Genomic DNA, 21,411 nt, shown 5'->3' with positions numbered 1-21,411 from the left:
TAGAGGCGTCTTGTTTTCCAAGTTCTCCAAGCCAGGGAAGCTGCCCAGAGCACTGGAGACCAAGGACTCTTACTAGACAGCCAGGGCCCAGATCCAGCTTCCGCTGCTGGCTTGGAGCCCCAGGCACGTTACTGGGCCTCTGTTCTTCACCTTCCTCATCTGGAAAACGGAGAGAGAGGCTGCCTTTCCCAGAGGGTTCGTGTGAGGACTCAACTGGCAGCTCTGTGTGAAGGGCCCAAAGTGGTAGCTGTCCTGTCCAGTGAGTCCCTGTTGTGATGGGGTGGCCTCTGGCGTGGGCACCACAGGTGGCCTTGTGGTTGGTGCTTCCCCAGGGGCTGCGGTTGGAGTCGGGGGGTCACTGTGCACCCCAGCAGCAGTATGTGCTGCCAAGCCTAGTCCCGTTGGCTAAGGGAAGGGGTGCTAGAGAATTGGTTGGCCAGCAAAGACAGGATTTGCTGCGCATGTGCGGCAAGGAGAGGCCCCGGCACCTCAGGGAGCAGGCAGGTGCAGACTGAGGAGCCTTACATTAAGGTGTGCTCACTACGCTTGCCTAGTGATGTGTGTCTTGGCTGGCCTTCACTCGAGGCCCGTGTTTCCTTCTATAGAGAACCTGTCAACAGCTTCTGAGGGCACGGTCTGAATGTCAGTACGTTGACTGAGACAGCTAAGCTCTCGATCTGAGTGGAGACATACATGCCGCCGCCCCGCACCCCACTCCTGGCCCCCCGGAGAGTTAGCTGCCCCGCTTTGGAAGTCTGTAAGGGAAATACATGTGTTTTTATTACCCACAGGGGTCGCTGTAAGTTGGCATTGACTCGAGGGCACCGAGTTTGGGGTGTGAAGCTTAAGCACCCTGAGCCTTTTGTTGGCAGCACCCCCACCCCCTTACTGAGACCTGCGTCTGTGCATCTAGATTTGAGCCCAGGGTAGCCCCCGGCTGAGCTCTGGGTGGGCAGCACCACCTACCAGCCCCCCAGCCCAATAACCTCGCCCTCCAGCTGGGCGCTGCAGGGCGTACAACTGTCTGGCTGCATTTTATCTGCATATGAAATCACCTCATTTTTGTAAAACTGAGATAAGTGGAAGTGCCGCCACTGCTAATGGCAGGGAGGAGCTCAGAAGCACAGTGCACTTCAGAAGGCCATTAGGCTGAAGGAAGCAGGTTTGGGTTCATTTGACGTAAGCTGGACTGAAGGTTCAGTTTCAGAGGAAGAACGCACCATTTACAAATGTGAGAAGTGCAGGAACCTGTCAACATTGGGCCCAGAAGGCAGTGGGGCTAGGAGTGTGCTTACTGAAAGCTCTGTTCTGGCTCAGGCCCGGTGTGAGGTGTGGATGATGCTGGTGTAACCGCACCGTGCGTAGCAGTTAGCCCTGGCCCGTGCACCTGGGGCCCACACGTTGTCGGGACTCAGGCCACCTCCAGGGTCAGGAGGTACGTGGGGAGCAGAGGAGTGGGCCTGAGTCTTGCCCATGGGTCTCCGGAGCCCACTGAGGTTCCTAGCAGAGTTCTTTGACAGAACGGAATCCAGGAGAAAAAGAAAAGCCAGGATCCAGCAGTCAAGTAGCAGGGCTGGTTCTACAAGCGATTGCAGAACCAGGGTGGGTCTTCACCACCACTGTTGACCCACGGTCTCGACTTTCCCATCCTCTGTCTTGCCCTGGCTGCCCCTGCTCCCACCCATACCCCGCAGGGGCTCAGCCACCCTGGACCTGGGGAACAAGGACAGTGTTCCCAGGATCAGTAGGCATCAGAAGGTACGGGGGAAGTGGGTGCTTCTCACGCATTGAGTGTAACTGCAGGCCTTCTGGGCGTCAGCTGAGGAGTTTAGGAATCTGCAACCCCTGGTGGGAGAGGAGAGGGCCTCCGTCTGCTCTGGACTGCTCTACCACCCCCGGCAGTGCTGGGACTTCACCGCAAAACCCAAATCCACTGCCATCCAGTGGATTTGGGCTGGTAACCACCCTGTGGGCCGGGGTAGGACTGCCCCCGTGGGTTTCCGAGAGTGTACTCTGCATGGGAATAGGAAGCCTCGACTCTCTCCCTCGGAGCAGCTGATGCCTTTGAACCGCTGACCTGGTGCTTAGCAGCCCAATGTGTAATCACCCCGCCCCGCCAGGATTCAGAGCTCCCCAAACGGTGCCCAGGGAGTGAGGAACGTTGTGACTGGACACTGGCCTGGGGATGGGGCGGTGTGTGTGTGGGGGGGCTGGCTCTGCCTGTAATGGAGTCTCTGCCCTGACTAGCCCTGAGCAAGCCTTGTCCCTTCTCTGGTGCCCGGAACTTTAGCTGTTCAGTGAGAGGTAGGAGCAAGTGTGAGTTCTTAACCTGGCACCCGGGCCGATGTAAGCACTCTGGAAGCCTCCTAAGAACCAGCCAGCCAGCCCTGCTTGGGGGCCTTGCTTTCCCGTCCTGCAGCGTTCATAACGTTTATCTGACTTTTTTTAAAGAGAAAAATCATGATCCACAATGGGCCCTAAGGACCTGCAGTCCACTGTAGCTCTGAGGTCTGGGAGATGAGCCTAAGGTGGGGACCTCGACTCGGGGTGCCCAGCCAGAGCTCTGGTGTCACGGAACTGGACCTGTGTCCACGTGGTTCTCTCTTAACTCTGCCGAGGCCCTGGTGGTCCCAGTGCTTACCCTGTGGCCACTGTGGCTGGGAGGGGTGCCTTGGGAAGTGGCTGCCGGTCACACAGCCAACAGGGCAGAGGCCAACTATGACCCTGGCCACCTGAGCACTGGCCTCACATGGGCAGGCGGTGCCACGGTTGTTAGGGTCCGAGTGGTGTCAGAGGGCAGACAAATGTGGGGGCTGGAGGGTGGGGCAGGGGGCATGCAGAAGCTGGACCTGCTTGCAACTGGACCGGCAGATGGCAGTGGGTTGTGGAGCCGAGATTCTGGGAAGCCTAATTCTGCATCCACTGGAAGCCACTAGAGGGCTTTGGCTGGGAAGGGAGAAGCTGATTGTGGTTTTAAAGTCACTGTTGGAAAAATGACAGATTGCTGGGAATCTGGGTGAGGAAGGGTGGAATCCGGGAGCCTGCTAGGAAATCAATAAAGCAGTGAGGCAGGGGAAGGTGTGCCTCCTCTTGGGGAGGAAAAGGGGGGCTCGGGATACTTGAGGAGGTGAAGCCAACAGGACTAATGTGTAGGCTGGAGGTGGGGTAGCGGAGACTACAGCGATTAGACTAGAAAGCCGCCTCCTAGGGCTTTGGCGTGAGCTACTAAGTAGTTGACAATGAGCCGTTTATTACGATGACGCATGCTGGGCATGGAGTAGGTTGGGGGATAGAATTTAGAGGTTAATTGGTGTGTTGCTGCTGCTGGCAGCTCAAGCCCTCTGTGGACCAGCCTGAGAGTATAGAAAGGGCTGTGCCCTACAGCCTGACAGTGGGGGACTTGGGACTGTAGCCAGAAAGGAGCCCCCATACGTAGTCGCTCACCTGGGACTGATGCCAAAGGAGGAAATAGGTTTGTGCTTTTCTTCTGTGGGGGTCTCTGCCTGGCTTTCTGTCATGTTTGTTGATCCTCCAGGACAGAAAAGGTTTGGGGGGCGGGGTAGGAAGAAGAGGAACCTCTTCAAGTTTGGCAACTGATCCCAGCTGACTGAGCCTTGTGCCTGGACTGATGCTGAGTGTGGCCCCTGAGAGTAGCTGTTTTCTCACCGCCACACCCGTGCACTGCAGCCTGCTTTCCCCCCAGATCCTGTGTGTGTGTACTTGTATGTACATGTCTACGGCTGGGCCCCTTTTCCTGTGCACCATCCTGCTGTGGTGCCACCCAGAGTGGCCGGAGGAGGAAAGCGAGCCCAGCTACCAGGCTGGAGCCATGCACCATGCCCGTTGCCTTCTCTTAGTCCCTTAGGCTTACAAAGAATCAGGCTTGTGAATGAGCAGACTCGATTCCTTGGGAGAAGTCATTCATTCCGTGTGTGTGTGTGTGTGTGTGTGTGTGTGTGTGTAAGAGAGCACAATTAGGCAGGCATCTATGAAGACCATTTCCTTACCTGCAGCTTAGTGAAACTGGTCAGCAGAAGCCGGGAGCGTATTCTTTAACTTCACGCCTACCCAAGGACCCGTCTGCGGAACCATTTCTTATGTGGGGAATATCTATCCCAAAGAGAAAAGTGACCTCACCACGATTAATAACTAGTCCCGGAAAATGTAGGAAGTTGACCCCAGGGCCTCTCCAGGCCCATGGGATCCAGACCAGGACTTGTGGGTTTCCAACCCTCACTCCTGCTGCCTACCTCAGCCCAGCCTTCCATAAGTATTCTCCTACCCCAACCCCCTCCGGAATGTGCCGCTCTGATAGCCGTGAGCTTCTGACCTGGAGCAGGAATTCTAACGCTTCCAGGACCCCAGTACTGGGTTTGATTAGGAGAGGAAGCATTATGGGAGTGTAGGTCCTGTAAAGGAAAATGCAAGACCCCTCATCCCGCTGCCACTCCCGAAATGAAATTGGTTCCTCCTGCTTGGCTTCCAGGGTAGAAGGCAGTGTGATGATGTCTCATTTTGTGAGGTATGAAAAGCGGATTAATCTCCAGGGCCTCAGGAGATGGCTGGTGTTCCAAATGCAGTGTCAGTCAAGCATGGGGTTTCCTGCTCCATCCCGGGGTGGGCTGTGGAGTGGCCGGAGTGCCCGGTGTAACCTGCAGCCCTGTGACGAGGAGAGCTCCGTGCTTTGTGTTTCAGGAAACCATAGGCTCGGGGACTCAGAAGTGAGTATTCATCACAGCTGTTGGTTGGTCCAGTTGGGCATGTTATCTTTGGTTTTTTTCCTGCCCTTTGGCAGGATGCTTAACCCAGGCCCGACAGATAACGTATCTTTTATCATCTCCAAAGGAAAAGATGCCTGTCATTAGCTGCATCCTGAGGTCGCATTGAGCAGTTCTCTGTCTTGGCAAGTTTCCATTTCTCACAGTGGCTGAGCAGATGATTATCTAAAGTGGGACGACCACCCCCATTCAGGCACCCCTTTTACAGATGAGGAGACTGGGGGCCAGAGATAGCAAGGGGGCTTGCTTCCTAAATGGCCTGGATGCGGGAAGCAAACTCAATTGCTCACTGCTAAGAAGGATCTTGTAAGGCATGCTTCTGGGGTCCTTCCCCAAATTCCTCGAAACTCCTCATCAGGGATGGCTGCCTTCACGACTCACCTTCTAGCTGTACTTCCACTTTCTCCAAAACCAGGGCCTAGTGTGTGGTGTTCTGGAGGACGGTTCTTTATTGGACCTGTGCCTAATGACAGCTCCTCACCTACTTGCCCCAGTCTTAGGAGGAGCTCAGGGCTGGAATTTCCTGTTTTCTGAGGGCTCCGGGGGCTGCCCGGCCGGCTGGCTGACTCCCCAGCCACCGTTCCAAGGTGTTCCAGACCAGGCTTGCCACCTCTCTCTCCTTCCTGGGCTGGCTCCCGGCCTCTCCAGGTCTGGGCTTGCCGCAGAGAGGTGGAGGAGCCAGGAGCCGAGGGGCTCCGCTGGCCAGACGCCCCGGAGCCCCGAGATCCGCACGGGCCAGCCGTGGCCTAGCCTGGGCAGAGCCCCGCGCCCTTTGCCATGGGCCCGGCCGCCCTTCCCCGGCCCTGAGCATGGATCGCGGCTGGCCGCCGCCTGACAGCTGCCCAGGGGAGCGGCCCTCCGCCTGCCGCCGCGCGCTCAGCCTCTGCGACTCGTTGGACCTGCACAGCGCCCAGGCCCGGCCGCGGAGCGAGTGCCCGGCCGGCGGCTCTGGCGCCCGGAGCCTGCTGCTCGGCCTGCTGCGCCCGCGCCCCAACCGCCGCGGACAGTCGGAGCAACGCGAGCCGCCCGAGCCCGCGCCGCCCTGGCGCGCCCGGCCGCGGCGCGAGGAGCCCGTGCGCCCGCGGCCCGCCAGCATGACGTTCCTGGAGGTGCACCGCGTGGAGCTGGCCGGCGCGGCGGGCGCCGAGCAGGGCCCGGGGCTGGGCCGGGCGGGCAGCGCGGGCTTCCTGCGCGGGGCCTCGCTGTGGAGCAGCCAGCGCTGGCAGGTGCTGCGCGGGGCGCGGCGCGCGGACTCGCCGCGTCGCGGCGGCGGCGGCCTCTCCGCGCTCCGCAAGAGCTTCAGCTTCCGGCTGCGCCGCGGCCAGGAGGTGCGGCGCGCCGAGTCCGAGGCGGGCCCGCTGCCGGGGCCCCCGCGTGCGCGCACCCGCAGCGACGGCGATGCCAGCTCGCTGCACGCCGGCCCGGGCCGCTGCGACCTGCTAGGCCCGGACGCCAGTCGCCCGCGCTCCGCCGCCGGACTTTGGAGACTGCTGGCCAGTCGCTTCCGCCGCGCTGCGCCCGCCGCGCCGTTCTGGAGCCGCCGGGACCCGGCAGCCCCGCTGCTGCTGGGTGGGCAGAGCGCTGCCCCTGACCCGCCGCCACCCAGGCTCGGTAAGCGCCGCCTGGCCCGTGAGACCGGTGTCCCCGAGGACTGGAGACTAGAACACTGAGGACATTGTGAGGAAATGGTGGACTCGGGGGCGGAGGGCGGGCCCTAATTGCGCCTGCCCCAAGTGAGGGGCTTTGCTTGCCTGACATGAGCTGCCCTGGTGGCTGGCTCCCAACTGCAGGGCCAGAGGGGCCTTGAAATTCGGGGGTTGGGGGGGGGGTGTAGCAGAATGGCCAGGCCAGTGCTCTGCGCTCTGATCCACAGCAAAATGGAATAGGACACCAGAAAGGGCTGTGGGATGGGACTGGCACCGTCTGATGTGGCAGAGGGGGACCGAGACTCCCAGGCTCTGCTGCACACCTGACCCTCCGCAGCTGGCTTTGAGAACTAACCTTTGCAAGTGCCTGGGACGCAGCGGTTGCTGGCAGGGCGCCTGGGGAAGGGAAGCTGCCCCTGGCCATGCAGAGAGGGCGCAGGCCAGACCGAAGGAGATGGGCCGACTGCCTGCTGGAGGGCTCTGGGAACATTGCAACTCCGTTTCCCAGACACTGCCCAAGCCAAGGGCAGCCTGCAGAGGTGCTGAGGGCGGTCTGGGAGGCAGGTCTCTGGGACAGAAAGGGTGGCCCTGACTTCTCACCAGAGACTCTGAGGTGGGAGGGCGGGGCAGGGTGGGGTAGCTAGCACCCCATTCGACCTGGCCCTCCCAAGAACAGGGCCAGTAAGGTGCTCCTCCTTCTTCACCCAGGCTCAGGAATGTGGTGGGTGGCCCCACCCTGCTTCAGGTGAGCTGTTTCTACTCGCTACAGGAGGCGGGCCCCCTTGCCAAGTGCCCAGCCCAGTTTGGGTCTGGGCTACAACCAGCTGGGATGGCCACTCACCTGGGTCTCAAGTCTGGGCCCCTGGGGGTGGGCGTGGGGTGAGAGTACCTAGGCCCGGTGTGACTCAAGATGGGAACTAGCTCCCCTGTTGGTGCGGTGCAGTGAGATAAGGGGCAGGCCTGAGACCCGGGGAAGTTAAGCCTGCGTCCCTCACAGTCCTCTTACTGTTAGGACTCTGTTACACTTTTGGCAAAACAGAACTTTCCTGCTGCTCCCTGAGGACTAGGGTCTCCCTGACAGCAGGGTCCTCGGGCCTTGTCCTTGGGAAGGGGACGGTGCTGGACACCGGGAGTGTATGTTAAGGGGGTCGGGGGTGGGGGGGCTTGTCTGTCTATGCGCCGATGGTCCGAATGGGCCCACTGTCTCTCCTGCAGACTCATTTGTGAACAGCCAGGAGTGGACCCTGAGCCGTTCTGTGCCGGAGCTGAAAGTGGTGAGTGAGCAGACAGGAGGGCCCAGACTGAGAGGAGCTCAGGGCACACCCCTCTCTCTGGCCTTTCCCCCACCTTCCCTCTTCTCTCTCTACCTTCAGCCCTGCTCCCTGCCTGCCCTCCCCGCCCTCACTCTGCCTCATGCCTCCCCAATGGCCTCTCCCTCAGGGCATTGTAGGGAACCTGTCCAGTGGAAAGTCAGCCCTGGTGCACCGCTATCTGACTGGGACCTATGTCCAGGAGGAGTCCCCCGAGGGTGAGTGTGCTGGCATCTCTGTTGCCCCCCTTCCCTTTGGCTTGCTGTGGACAGGGCTCTCTGAGCCTCGATCCTTCCCTGCCCCTGTCTCCTATCAGTCACCCTCTTAGTGGGAAACTTCTCCGATCCCTGGGGCTCTCTCCACATTTGACCTCTGACCATGGCCTTTGTTCCCAGGGGGCCGGTTTAAGAAGGAGATTGTGGTGGATGGTCAAAGCTACCTGCTGCTTATCCGAGATGAAGGAGGGCCTCCTGAGCTCCAGGTGACACCCCTGTGTCCTGGCACCCCTGCTTCAGGTTCCCAGTATGGGCGGGGAGGGAGGCAGGCTGTCCTGACAGGGTCTGCCAGAGGGAGCTCCCTGGTCTGGGTAGGCAGGCAAGGTGGTCACGGAGGGTGTGCTCTTCCCCTCAGTTTGCTGCCTGGGTGGACGCCGTGGTGTTTGTGTTCAGCCTGGAAGACGAGATCAGCTTCCAGACGGTCTACAACTACTTCCTTCGGCTCTGCAGCTTCCGCAACGCCAGTGAGGTGCCCATGGTGTTGGTGGGCACGCAAGGTGAGGCTGGACCCTCCCTGGGGCATCGGGGGTGGGGGGGCACCGGGGCTGGGAGGTAGCAGAGAGGAGGGAAGCACCTGGGGACAGAGGTGAGCAGGTAGCTGTAAAACCTGGGTGGGCAGGCATGAGCAACGTCCAGTGCCTCCCACACCATTTCCAGCGTTGATGGAGGGAGACACAGAGCCTTAGGGAGCCGGCCCTATCTGAAGGCTTCCTTGCTCCACATCCACTGGACTGTCCTCCTCCCACCGAATCCTGTGATCCCCGTTATCCTGGAGATGGGAGGGGCCGTAGGGATTATCTTGCCCTCACCTCTTAGGAATGATAAAGGAGGACTTGGGTATCAGAGATGAGCGGGGCTGGCCCATTTCCACTCAGCGTACGGGTGACAGTTGACATAAGGCTCACATTCCTGGCACCGAGTCTCTCACTGTCCCGGTTGCATTCTTGTGTAATGCACCCCCTGTGACCGTCCCCTTCCCCCCAACAGATGCCATCAGTGCTGCGAACCCCCGAGTCATTGATGACAGCAGGGCCCGGAAGCTCTCCACAGATCTGAAGCGCTGCACCTACTACGAGACGTGCGCGACCTACGGGCTCAACGTGGAGCGCGTCTTCCAGGACGGTAACTTGGCGTGGGGCTTGTGACAGCCAGGGCCGGGGGCCATCCCGCCAGGAGAGCTCTGCGGCGTGTGAGGCTCGGCGTCGAGGGGAGGCCTCTGTCGGGGCTGACTGACCCTTCTCCCCGGAGGATATAACCAGCTGCTGTTCCCTGCAGTGGCCCAGAAGGTCGTGGCCTTGCGGAAGAAGCAGCAACTGGCCATCGGACCCTGCAAGTCCTTGCCAAACTCACCCAGCCACTCCGCAGTGTCCACTGCCTCCATCCCAGCTGTGCACCTCAACCAGGTAGGCGCACTTCCTTGCCGCGCACTGTGCACAGCCGCCATCGGCTATGGAAGTCCTTGTCTTTGCACCCCCAGCACCTCCACCTGCCCTGCCCATGGTGCCTGCACGACTGGCCTCACCCGCAGCCTCGCTTCCCATGCCCCCCCTCCTGCTACCCCGCTCCTCCAGTCACTTCTGCTGAGGAAACGTGACTATTCGCTGCAGCTATCCAGCTCTCAGGAGCTCCTTTCCATGGAACCCGCCCTTAGAAGGACAAAAGGAGAAAGGTTGTTTTCGGGCTCAGGACTAGGCCTTGACAACTCCAGACAGCCCCCCCCCCTCCCATTGGTCCCTCCACTCCCCGTGACTTGATGCTTCATGTGATGGAGGACATGCTTGGCAGACCCTTCCCATGAAGCACCATCCCCGCCGTGAGGAGGTGTGTGTGTAGGGACAGTCCTTGCCACAAAGCGATAGCTGGCTGTTGGTACCTCGGGAGGTGTCAGGAAAGGACAGTGGCGACTTTTGAGCCAGGTCTTGGCAGCCTTCGTCAAATCTACCACTTGAGTACCTGCCTGCTTCCTGGGCCCAGTGTGTGGACCTGCAGCTTGTTGCCTAACCACACGCCCCCACCCTACTCCTCTCTCTGAAGCTACAAACCCATGGGCTGGATGGAGGACCAGGTCGGCAACTGCTCAGTGCTAGCACGGCCAAAGGCTATTGCCCTGCCAAAGCTCGGCTGGCAGCCCCTGCTTTCGGAGTGCAGCCTGGCTTGCTTTCTCATGAGCCTCTCCCTGGAGGACTTCTAAGAGCGTGGCAGGGGTTTTCAGAAGCGTGCCCACGTGGACAGAAGGAAGGAGGCATGATGGGTCTGTCTCTCCTGCCTGGGACCAGCTCTACCTGCAACCAGCAGAGTGGGTGCGACTCAGCTGTGCAGCAGGGGCCCTGCCCTGAGTAGGATGAACGGGGAGGACCAGTGGCAAAAAGGCAGTGTTTGCTGTATTTACTCGCTGTGCATGCGCATCCCTGTGGGCACTGAGATTAGTGCGAGGTGACCAAGGAGGGCACTTTGCTCCACTCTGTTGGAAGCCACGTGGGCAGTCAAGGAGCAAGCAGGTGACCCGGTGCTGTGGGTGTGTGCTGAGCCCTGGGGCAGCACCCAGACTGCTGTCAGCCATGTTGTTCCCCGTCCTGTGGCATTTCTTTCTCTACCCTGCAACTTAACACTGGCTGCAAATCTCTCTCTCTCTCTCTCTCTCTCGCTCTCTCGCTTGCACTCTGCCCTTTCCCCGTCACACACACTGCCTTGAAGCAGACTGCATCCTCTAGCACCCAAACCCTGCCCGCCTGCCCATCCACCACCCTCTCTCGCATCCCTGACTTTGGGGGAGTCCAGGGTGACCTGCTGCCTCATTCAGAACTAGCACATCTGTGTGCCTAGCCCCCACAGCCTGCCCGCTCTCCTGCTTGGGCTCCGATGCGGGGCAGAGAGTTCTGGCCCTGTTGCCCCGAGCCCCCACACGAGGGCCTCTGGGAGGAGGGTCTGCTGCCTCCTCCAGGCTTCGGTCTGTGCCTGACTCTCCACCTGAGATTGTCTTAGAAGCTGGGCGTATCTCTGCCACCCGACGTCTTAGGCTGGGCCTGCCGGCCACCCCCGAGAAAGAGCGAGCTCCACTGGACACAGACTAGGCCCCCCTCACCCTGCCCTCCTCTGTCCACTCCTGTCCACCCCCTTGGCCGCACTCAGCAGCCCTCTCTGTCCTTAGGCCACGAATGGCGGCGGCAGCGCCTTCAGCGACTACTCATCCTCAGTCCCCTCCACCCCAAGCATCAGCCAGCGGGAGCTGCGCATCGAGACCATCGCTGCCTCCTCCACCCCCACACCCATCCGCAAGCAATCCAAGCGGCGCTCCAACATCTTCACGGTACGTGACCTGCCCGCCTCCTGGTCTGCCTAAGGCTCGCCCTCCGTCAGGCCAGGGCTCCAGCCCAGGAGGGCAATGGCCAGCCCCGTGCGTGGGGCCCCAGGCCAGGGTGATGCCTCTGTTGACCACAGACACACACACACAGGACCCCAGTCTCCCCCACCCACGCCCCAAGCCACTTTCAGACTGCCCCGCTGAGCCGCCGTGGGGCTCCCGCACCACACCCCACATCCCACCCTACCCCTGTTACACACCTACCTTGTGCACGAAGCCCCTTTCTTTCCTTGAGATCTTGGAATTCCTTTGCCAACCTGAAGAGGTCCTCGAACGTATCTAGTTGAACTTGCCAGCGTGTTTGGTTCAGTAACTAGTGAACTGGAAGCCAGCGAGAACCAGCCCAGGGTTCCACAAAGGGTTAGTTGGCAGAGGTAGCACCAGACAGAGCCAAGCTCTGGGCCCTGGGCCCTAGGCCCCACCCGACTCTTTATCCCATCACCTCACACCACTGAGCAGGGGTGTGCTACACACACCACACACACACACCCCACACACCCCAAGCCCCATCCGACTCTTTCTCCCATCACCTCACACCACTGAGCAGGGGTGTGCTACACACACCACACACACACCACAAACACACCCCAGGCCCCATCTGACTCTCCCATCACGTCACACCACTGAGCAGGGGTGTGCTACACACACCACACACACACACACCAGGCCCCATCCGACGCTTTCTCCCATCACCTCACATTGCTGAGCAGGGGTGTGCTACACACACGTGCACACACACACACACCACACACACCCCAAGCCCCATCCGACTCTTTCTCCCATCACCTCACACCACTGAGCAGGGGTGTGCTACACACACGTGCACACACACACACCACCCCCACCACCACTAGGTCTTTGCCCCCGCCTTGCTGCTCCCCAACTGCCTCTTACTCCCGTTTCAGTTCTCCTGGGATTGTCTTGCCCACCCTCTCTGCCCCCCCCCCCCCCAAGGTTCATGTAACCCAGGGCTTCGATTGTGTCCTCTTTTGGGAAGGCCAGCCCTCCCACGAAGGCGCATCAGAGCCCTAGTACCTCTCCATTCTGCTCTGACTCCATGGGCCCACCCTCAGACCACCCTTCCAGCTGGAATTGGGCTGGACTGTTCCAGGAACCTCAGGCCAGGCCAAGGCGGGTGAGCTGGCCATAGATTCTCAGGAGAACACCAGCTGCTGCCGCCCGCCGCCCTGTGCCACCCCACCTGCCTCTGCCTGCGTGTGGGGCTGCCCAGTGGGGCCCTCTGGCCTCCGTGCCTTCTGGCCCCTATCCTGATCACACACTCCTGCTGCCGCCTGCTCTGCTCGCGTGCTGCTGTGGCTGCCTGCTGGCTGTGCTGCTGTGGCTGCCGCCGCCGCTGTCACCCTGGGCTGCTCTGCCTGGGCCCTGCCTGCCTCTGTTCTGTTGGCACCGTGAGATGCACTGGGCTTTGCCTGTCCCCCAGCCTGCGGGTGCTCCGCGGGTGCTTGTTCCCGACATCACGCCCCAGCCATCTCCCACCGCACCATCGCTGGCCCCCCATCTTCCTCCCTCCCTGCCGTAGCAACCCGGGGCCTTCTGCCCTCTGCTTCATCACCACCTTCACCCGCCAGCCACCTGGCTTTGCCGCCTCTGACCCGCCCTCTGCCGCCTGCCTGGACTGTGGTGACCCCACTCTGCCACCCTTGCTCCCACGAGATCACGGCCCAGCCCTGCCCTCTGGGAGGCCTTTCACTCTCTTCCGCTCCCCATGCAGTTTCTTGCTGTCCACTGTCCCCCAACAGCAGATCTCAAGCTGTGTCTGTCTGGGGGGCGGGGGTGGTCACTGCGGGACCCCGCCCACTCTCTTCCTGGCTCTTCTGGCATCACCCTCCCAGCAGAACTGCGCCTCCTTGGGTACGGCACCTCGTGCACGGCCCACCCTGCGCCCGTGCCTGCCTGTGCTCTGGCTCTGAGCCTTCCTGCCCCGTGGGTGTGGACATGTGCCTGCAGGCACCCACAGCTCTATGGGCTTGTCTCGTCTCTCTTGTCCCTGCGCCCCTCCTCCAGTGGGAGGACAGCCCCCAGACCCCTGACCGAGGGCCACCTGGTGGGGAGCCGTGTTACACCAACCCAGCTGGGCCAGGCTGCACTTGACTCTTCTGTCAGGGACCTGGAGGCAGTGGCCCCTCCCACGCCTCCTTCCTCCTCATTGGGCCAGAGGGGGCAGAGCGCTGGGGTCTGGGCCATGCTGCCCTGGCAGGGCCCCAGCCAGAGTAGGTGCTGTGTGGGACTGCTAGGCGACGTGCCCTCTGTGATCCTTTCCCGTGAAGCCTTGCTGCTCCCTTGGCTCTCCCTTCCTGCCCTGCTGCTGCAGCAGCAGCTACCCTGGGCTCCCTGCGAGGGACCAGCTCCCAAGTGAGTGAGCATGTAAGTGGGTGTATGAGTGAGAGTGAGCCTGCCATCGAGCGGTGGGCATCCCGGCCCTGCCAGGGCATCTGCTCACAGTGCAACTGTACCACTGCTGCTCGTACCTCCTGCTCCGCTCCTGCTCTGCTCCTGCTCTGCTCCTGCTCCGCTCCGCTCCTCTCCTCTCCTCTCCTCTCGTGCTCCACCCTGCCTCTCCCCAGGCGCCTGGGTCTCTGCTGACCGACATGTGCGGGGCTTGAGTGTAACTTGCCAAAATCTCTATTCTTTCGATATTTGCAGATATGCGCCACTGTTTCCAACTTTTCATCAACAAAAAGGCCTTTCCAACTCCTTCCAAATTAGAAGACCAGGTGGTGACACACAGCACCTCTGGACATTGTCCCCTGTCGGGCCGGAGGCGGGCCGGGCCTGGGACTGCTCTCAGATGAGACGCGGCCGCCGCGCTCCCCTCTCCAGAGACCCACAGGAACCTTTGTAACTAACCCCACCCCCAGGGAAAGCTAGGAGCCCTGGAGCCAGCCAGTGGCTGCCTGCGGGGGGCTGCCTGGGGAGGCGACCACAGCCTCCGCCACACCAGGCCGATGCTGCGTGGAGAAGAAGGGAGCTCACCCTCGCGCCGTCGGCCGGCCAGCGTGACTGACGCCAGCGTGACAGCAGCCCCTCCGGGCAGGGGCGGCCATGCGCCTGCTGCAGCCCAGCTGCTCCTAGGGGGTGCCTTCCTGCCCCTCCCTTCCTCCGCTCCTTCCTGCATGGACTACTGCGCACCTGCTCCTGCTCCGGACGCCGCAGTCACCGCCGCCGCCGCTTGCCTTTCCCCCCTCTCTGGCCTCCCTGTTTCCTAGGATCCGCATTCATTCGGGTGGACTGTGTGTGCCCCAAGAGCGTGGCAGGGCGCAGGGCCCCTCCGGGCATCTCTCCTCCCTCCCTCTCTCTCTCTGTCTCTCTCTCTCCGTCCACGGTGCCCATGCACCGTGCTGTGTGGTGCCTGTGCCACAGATGACGGGCCTCCTGGCCGCGTGTTTCTGGACTCTGCCCACCCCACCCCCCGCCCGATCGTTGTGCCCCGTGCCACCGGCCCCTCCTCAACCCCGCCATCCACCTGTCCCAGCCCCCCATTCTTTTACACCCCAGCCCCTGGGCTGCGCGCCTCATGCCCTCGGTATCTCCTGTCCTCGCGCTCTTGTAAGGGGCGGGCCCAGCCCAGTGACCCGTGCTGCTCTGTATGGTGCCGTGTGTAAGAATAAACCCATTGGAATATTCGTGGCCTCTGTTCCTTCCCACCCCCCGCCGCCCCTGCCCACTCACTGCCAGGCCCTGCCCAGGAGGAGGGAGGAAGGAGGGCGGGCTGGGGTTCAGGCGGGCAGTGCCACCCAGCATGCCCCGGGGGCCTTTTGTAATAAGCCGCCTCTCTTCTCTTGCAGTCCCGGAAGGGTGCCGAAGTGGACCGGGAGAGAAAGGCAGCTGAGTGCAAGGTGGACAGCATTGGGAGTGGCCGGGCCATCCCCATTAAGCAGGTCAGTGCACTGTCCGCCCTGTGTCCATGGGGTGGGGGACCTGGGCCTCTGGACTCAGCAGATGGTGGTCCTTTTCTGAGGGAGAGGGGCCAAGCACAGCCCCTTCTGAACGGCAGGTTCCTAGCGCCACATGCTGGGAGTGCATGTCCTCGGTTTCGACCACTGGAGGGCAGCAGAAAGCCGTCTTTCACTCTGACCTGCCCTCCCGGCTGAAGGCCAGCGGTCTCAGGACTTGCTGGGTCTTGCCACCTTTTCCTCCCAGAAAAGCAGAGCAACCCGGGGGGGTGGGTGCTTGGGGGGGGGGGGTGGGTACAGAGGCCATAGCCCTATGTGCAGCCCGACTCCAGAGCTTGAGGCTCCTTCCTGAGCCTCTGCCTGGTGGCTCTTCCACACCAGCTGCCAATGGAGCTTGGGCTACTGAAGGACACTATGTGGCCAGGGGGGGTCTTTGCTCAGAGATACAAAGGGACTTCAAAAGTCTGCAGCAATGACCTTTTAGTTCCATTTTGTTACTAACTTTTTGGTGTGCATACCTCTTCCCCACCCATGCTGTGTGTAAAGGCTACTGGAGGCTGAGCCCCTGGGGTGGGGGGGTGGGTACTGTTCTGGTGCCTGTGCAGGTGGGCTGGGCACAGTGGGTGCGAGTAAGACTTCAGGGACCTGATGGCCTCCTTCTGGCATCTCCTCTCCCTCTCCATGTTGAAAAGGGGCTGTGTGGCCAGGTTGTCGCTCAGAGAGACTGTTGTGGACAGCCTTACAGTGAGCCAATGTGAGGCTAGCTGGGCCCCCCAGGCACTGAGCAGTGGGTGAGATCTGGGGTCTGGGAGGGGGTGTCCCTCCCTGTGATCAGAGTCCCTGTGCTGACACTGGGCTTTCTTAAGTTCAGAGTCATGAGTCCCAGAGGGCAGGATGAGGAACAATGTAGCGACAGACATTCTTGGCTTTTCTGCTTCCCTCCCTTCCTCCAAGTTGTCGCAATACTTATGTCTAGTTGGGTCAGCCTGCCTCCTCTCCCACAGACACCTGTTGATGGTAGGAGGGCACCCAGCCCTGTGCCAGGGGAGGAGTGTGCCCCGGGGCTCAGGCCCAGATGAGGCCCAGGCAGGTGTTTATGTCTCTGTGTGGTGTGTGCAACACACACACACACAGTCGACCCACAGGGAAGCTTCCCCCCCAGCACCTCTGTTCCCTGAGGCTGGGCTGGGGGGGGGGGGGGAGCTGGCTCTTCCTGGCCAGGAAACAAAGCCCTGGGCTAAGTGGTCTGTGGGACTTGGCGCTTGTACATGGGCTTCTGTGCTGACCTGAGGGTCAGTTGGGTCCCTTCCCTGCTCACAGTCTGCATCCTGGGGGCTGGGGAGGGTGGGGCCCCCGCAGAAAGGTTTCTCTGAGCTGAGCCCTGTTGTTGGCTGGGGCTAGGTGTCAGAGGAGGAATGCAGGAGTGAGGTGTAGTGGGTCCTGTCCTTCGCAGCCCCCAGGTGATGGCGCTGTGTGGGGTGGCTAGGTGCAGGTGGCGCTATCTAGGGTGGCAGAGTGCAGGTGGGGCTGTCTGGCCGGGCTCCTGCATCCCAGCCCACTTGCCAAGCCTGTGCCCCCCCCCACTCAGGCCCCCTCCCCTCTGCCACCCCCCTGTCCCTTCTCCCTAGTCTGCTCCTTCCCCTCCCCCCAGCCCCTGCTGGGAGTGGAGATTACATCGCAGTTGCCATTTGCATTCCCAATCAATCCGGACTCCACAATTAAGGCGGCTGGCGGAGCTGGGAGGGAGGCGGGCTGCAGGAACGGGTCCTCTGGGGGCTGTCGCCTCCGCTCAGCTTCCATCCCGCCCCAGATTGCTTCCTGCTTCACTGTGCGCAGCCTGGCCGGGCCAGGGGGGAGCCGGACCCCTGCAGCTCTTAGGCCTCCTCTGAACAAAGATTTGGGAGGGAGTGAGGGAGAGACCTTCTCTTTCTGCCTAGCATTGAGCCAGCTTCCAGGCCCCCAGCTAGGATGGGGGTGGAGAGTCAGCGGGGTGAGTGGGAGGTGCGGGTTGGCGTTAGGTCAGTCGGTCGTTGGTAGGGGAGGGTGTCAGGCTTCAGGCGGGTGCAGCTCCCTGGCCCTCATCAAGTTGTGGGCCTCCTCCCACACCTCAGCTAATGAGCGTCATTACTGCTGGCCGTGGGCTCCAGCCTCCTGCCCAAGGGGAGGTCAAGGTGAAGGGCAGGGAGGAGTCCTGAGTGGGCAGGGATCTCAGTATTCACTCATCCATCCACTCTCACTACGGAGTCAGGAAGTTCCTAAAGTCCCTCAGTCTTTTCCTTATTTCCCTGGGAAGCAGGCCCAGAGGATTTCTGCCATGATGCAGAGCGGGCATGTGAGAGCCAGGCTGGACCCAGGAGGAGATGTCTAGGGAGAGGAGGGCCCATGGGGAAAGAGGTTTCTGGGGGGAGAGAGGGAGTGTGTGTGTGTGTCCAAGAAGGAGTCAGCCTGTTACTGTGAGGAGAGGAGGGCAGGGGCGCCTCCCCACACACCCCAAAAAAAAACCTTTCTTCCCATTTCTGGGGTCAGTGGAGACGAGCCTTCCAGGGGGGTGGGGAGCTTCTTCAGAGCTTGGTGGACACTTGTTCTGGGACTCTCTGCTACAATAAAGGGGCACCTGGCCTGTGACTGGGCTGTCATACCCCAAGGTAGATAGGGGGTGGGGTGGGGGGTGCTATATGAGCTCCTTTAGGGGTCTCAGGCAATTGGTCTGTCTGGAGCATCTCCTAAAGGGTACATCTTCCATAGCCCCTTTGCCTGGGCACAGGGAGCAGGGCTGTTTCCTGTGTAGCTCTGCTCTCAGGAAAGAGGAGGTGGGACTCCTGCTGAAAAGGAGATTGAAATGAAAGTTGCTCTGACCTGCTGGCTTCCACCCCTTCCCCCCAACTCCCTGTTGGGAAGTGGGGTGCCCACTGGGAGACCCTAGCCTGCCTTCCTGTTGACTGCCAACTCTAGAAGCCACAGCTCTGTGCCTGTCCACAGGGGCTGGCTTATACCACGGGTAGAAGGTGGGCTACACCCACCCCTGCCACCCCGACTCTCCCAGTTCCGTCTGCTGGTTACCCAGAGCATGACCCTCCATCCTACGAGAAGCCGTCATAGGGCGTTTGCTATCTGGGTTCTACCTGCCTCCAAATGGGGGCAGATTGTGGCTGCTTCATACCCTCGGGTGGCCCTTAGGGTTGCTCCCCTGCCCCTGCCCCAGCCCGCCCATGGTTTGGAGGGGTGGGGGGCATGTTGGGAACTCTCCAGGGAACGCTGCTGCTTCTCAGCCCGGATGGCCTACCTTTATGGGGCTCCTGTTCCCTCCAGGGCCCCACCCAGCACCAGTTCCCCACCTTGTGTGTGCCTACCTTGTTTGTTTTAGGGAGAGGATGGGGCTGTGGGGGCCAGGGTACCTTTGAGGGGCCAGCATTTAAGGAAGAGAGTCTGTCGGTTGTCAGAAGGAAGAAGAGGTTCTTGTTGGGTATCTCCTGTGTCCTGGTGCAGCCTGCCTCCTCTGCCTGCTCCCCCTAAGTTCCAATGACGGCATTTCTGTGCTCTGCCCAGGCAGGCCCCGGCCCAGCTTTGGGTGCCGACAATGTCCGCGGTCACAATGAGCAGCAGGCCGGGCTGTCCAGGAGCTCTGTCACCCTCTGGGTCTTCTCTCCACCCCACCCCACCCCCGACTGGAGGGAATGGTTGGACAATGCTCTTGCCAGCACTTGCTGCAACTACCCCCTGAATCTATGCGCCTATGAGGACCTGTGTGTCTATGCCACCTTTGCCCCTTGGAGGTGACGTGGGAGTCTTGGGCTGGCGCCTCCCTGCCAGGACCAGCACTGGTGCTGGCTGTCCTTGTTGCTGACATAGCTTCATGCCCCTTGCCTCTGGGGGGTGGGGCAGGAGGGGGCAACTGGTCGAAGGCTCCCAGAAAGGTGGCCCTGAGGCTGATTGCCAGCAGAAGTCAAGCAATGGTAGGTTCTACAGGGCCTTTTGCTCCCCCGGCTCTGCTCTAGATCCTCGTACATTCCTCCATCCAGGCAGGCAGAGGCCCAGGAGCCAGGGGGCTTAGATGAAGAGGCCCCAAGACAGCCAGCCCGTGATTCTGAGCAGAACTCTGTTCTCAGGGCATCCTGCTGAAGCGCAGCGGCAAGTCCCTAAACAAGGAGTGGAAGAAGAAGTACGTGACCCTCTGCGACAACGGACTGCTCACCTACCACCCCAGCCTGCACGTGAGTCCCAGGGGCTGACAGTGAGGGGGTGGGGGTGGATAGGAGGTGGAGGCTGGCCCCAGGAGCCAGGGAGTTGGCAGACATCCGGGATCGTGCGTTGGTCTCTTCATTGGACCAGGAGGGCCCAAGGAGCTCTGTCTATGGCGTGCCAGCACGCTGGCTAGGGAGGCTGATGTGCAATCAGTGGGCCAGGGAGCAGCCTGGCTGGCCACCCATCTGCATTGTCTGGGCAGCTCTGGCTGACTTGCAGCCCTGGCGTGGCAGTCCGGCTTGTAGACCTGGATGGGCAGGTGGGGTGAGGCCCACTCTGCAGGACTGTTGGGAAGACCGTGGGGCCTTGGACAAGTCCCTCATCCTCGGGGTGGGGATGTCTTTGCAACAGGAGGCATCTGGGGGCACATGGTCTGCACCCAAGCTGGGGGGGGGGTTACTGACTATAGAGTAGCCCCCGTGGCAACTCCCCCCACCTCTCCTCTCTCACTCCCCTCCCTGCGTGGCTCCAGCACACAGCTGTCACAGAATCCATCTCTGTCACCACCCCACTGTGGGGCTAATGAGTTCTCCTGCGAAGCCCCTCAAGCACAGCACGGGGGCCAGCCCCACCCCCAGCCCCGAGGCCCTGAGCTTGCTCAAGAGGGCCCCCAGCCTGCCCTCCGCCCTCACCAGAGGCCAGAGAGGCCTACCCTGAGAGGTGCTGGGATCCTGTTTGCCCAGTCTGACTCTTGTCCAAAGAGTTCCGCCCAGACACTTCTACTGAAGAAGGCAAAGCCTGGGTCCCGGCATGAGGATAGCTAGCTGGTCTGCTCCCGTGAGTGCCGCCCTCCCGCCTTCTCATCCTCCTGGCTTTTCCTGCTCCGACCCACCTGGGACTTACTCCCGGCCACACACACACCGTGCCCCCCTGGGACCCTTCACTCCACCAGAAAGGGGCTGCAGTGGTCCGAATGGGCAGCTTTTCTGCACACACAGAGACCTTGTCCCCCAGCGTCCCCTGGGGGAGAAACTGCAGCAGGGTACAGAGGGTTCTTGGGGCACCCAGAAGCCCTGTGCAGGTGTGGAGTACCCTGACCTGTGAAAGCCCCACCTCAATACCTGACGGGGGCAAGGGGAGGAGCCCGTCCCTGAAATCCAAGAGAACCTTGCCTCTCCCAGCCGAAAGAGTGTCCCCCAGGTTGTCCCCGTACCCTCCTGAGGGGTGGCTACCGAGGCACAGCAACGGGCAGGGTGCACTCCAAGAGCCTCCTCCCGGGCGACCTGCACCGAAAGTGGGGCCTCGGCCACTGTCCATCCCCGGCAGCGAAAAGCCCACGCACGTACCATTTTTCCTACGGGGCCCTGCATCCTCCCCTGCCGTCCATTCTGCCGTCACAGTGGACCTTTCCTCTGCTCGGGAGGAAAGGTCCAAGGGGTCTTGGGGCAAGGAGGGAAGGGTGGAGTTGGCCGTTTCATCTTGGGCTTTAGATGGGAAGGAGGGTAAGGGCATGAGGGGTGCCATTTGTGCACAGTTGGGGGTGATCGCAGACTAGACCGAGCTTAGGACTCTAAACCTGTGCCTGACTCAAAGTCCAAGTCCCTGTGGCTCTGACCCTAAACCAGTGCCTGATCCCCCAACTACCTGTGGTTCTGGCCTTAAGTCCCTGTGGCTCTGACCTGTTGCCGCCATTATTCTGCATTTGGCAAGAGGTTCGCTCTTTGGAAGCGGGCGGTGTGCACCCTGTAGAGAGGCGTCGTTACCTTAGCAGGATGTAGGGTAAGTGTTCCTAAGCCCCGGAGACCAGGAGCACGCTCTGCCCGGCACATGTGTGGCTGCACACACTCCAGGGCATGGGACTGGTACAGTTTAGGGGCCCTAGTTTTTGAAACCTGCTCTGGCGACACCCCCAGGCCTCAGCCCAGCCCAGCTTGCCTCTGCTGGC

At 61.2% G+C, this 21,411-nt stretch overlaps 1 protein-coding gene across 2 annotated transcripts in view; it reads left to right on the top strand.

The window, feature by feature from the left end:
- AGAP3 (ArfGAP with GTPase domain, ankyrin repeat and PH domain 3) overlaps positions 1-21,411 on the top strand; it is a 74,969-nt gene that overhangs the window by 39,999 nt on the left and 13,559 nt on the right. The window contains exons 2-10 of one of the 2 annotated variants that reach the window (XM_075550235.1): positions 7,640-7,698; positions 7,865-7,952; positions 8,130-8,215; positions 8,365-8,506; positions 8,997-9,131; positions 9,285-9,412; positions 11,158-11,316; positions 15,177-15,269; positions 19,391-19,495. In XM_075550235.1, coding sequence (XP_075406350.1) covers positions 7,640-7,698; positions 7,865-7,952; positions 8,130-8,215; positions 8,365-8,506; positions 8,997-9,131; positions 9,285-9,412; positions 11,158-11,316; positions 15,177-15,269; positions 19,391-19,495 — 995 coding nt within the window. Of the gene's footprint in view, positions 1-7,639; positions 7,699-7,864; positions 7,953-8,129; positions 8,216-8,364; positions 8,507-8,996; positions 9,132-9,284; positions 9,413-11,157; positions 11,317-14,034; positions 15,022-15,176; positions 15,270-19,390; positions 19,496-21,411 lie in introns of those variants that run through there. The other variant, XM_075550236.1, reaches the window with a different exon arrangement.

Source organism: Tenrec ecaudatus, chromosome 5 (assembly GCF_050624435.1).
Source record: "Tenrec ecaudatus isolate mTenEca1 chromosome 5, mTenEca1.hap1, whole genome shotgun sequence".
Classification (NCBI taxonomy): domain Eukaryota; kingdom Metazoa; phylum Chordata; class Mammalia; order Afrosoricida; family Tenrecidae; genus Tenrec; species Tenrec ecaudatus.
This window is presented reverse-complemented; position numbering and strand designations above follow the sequence as displayed.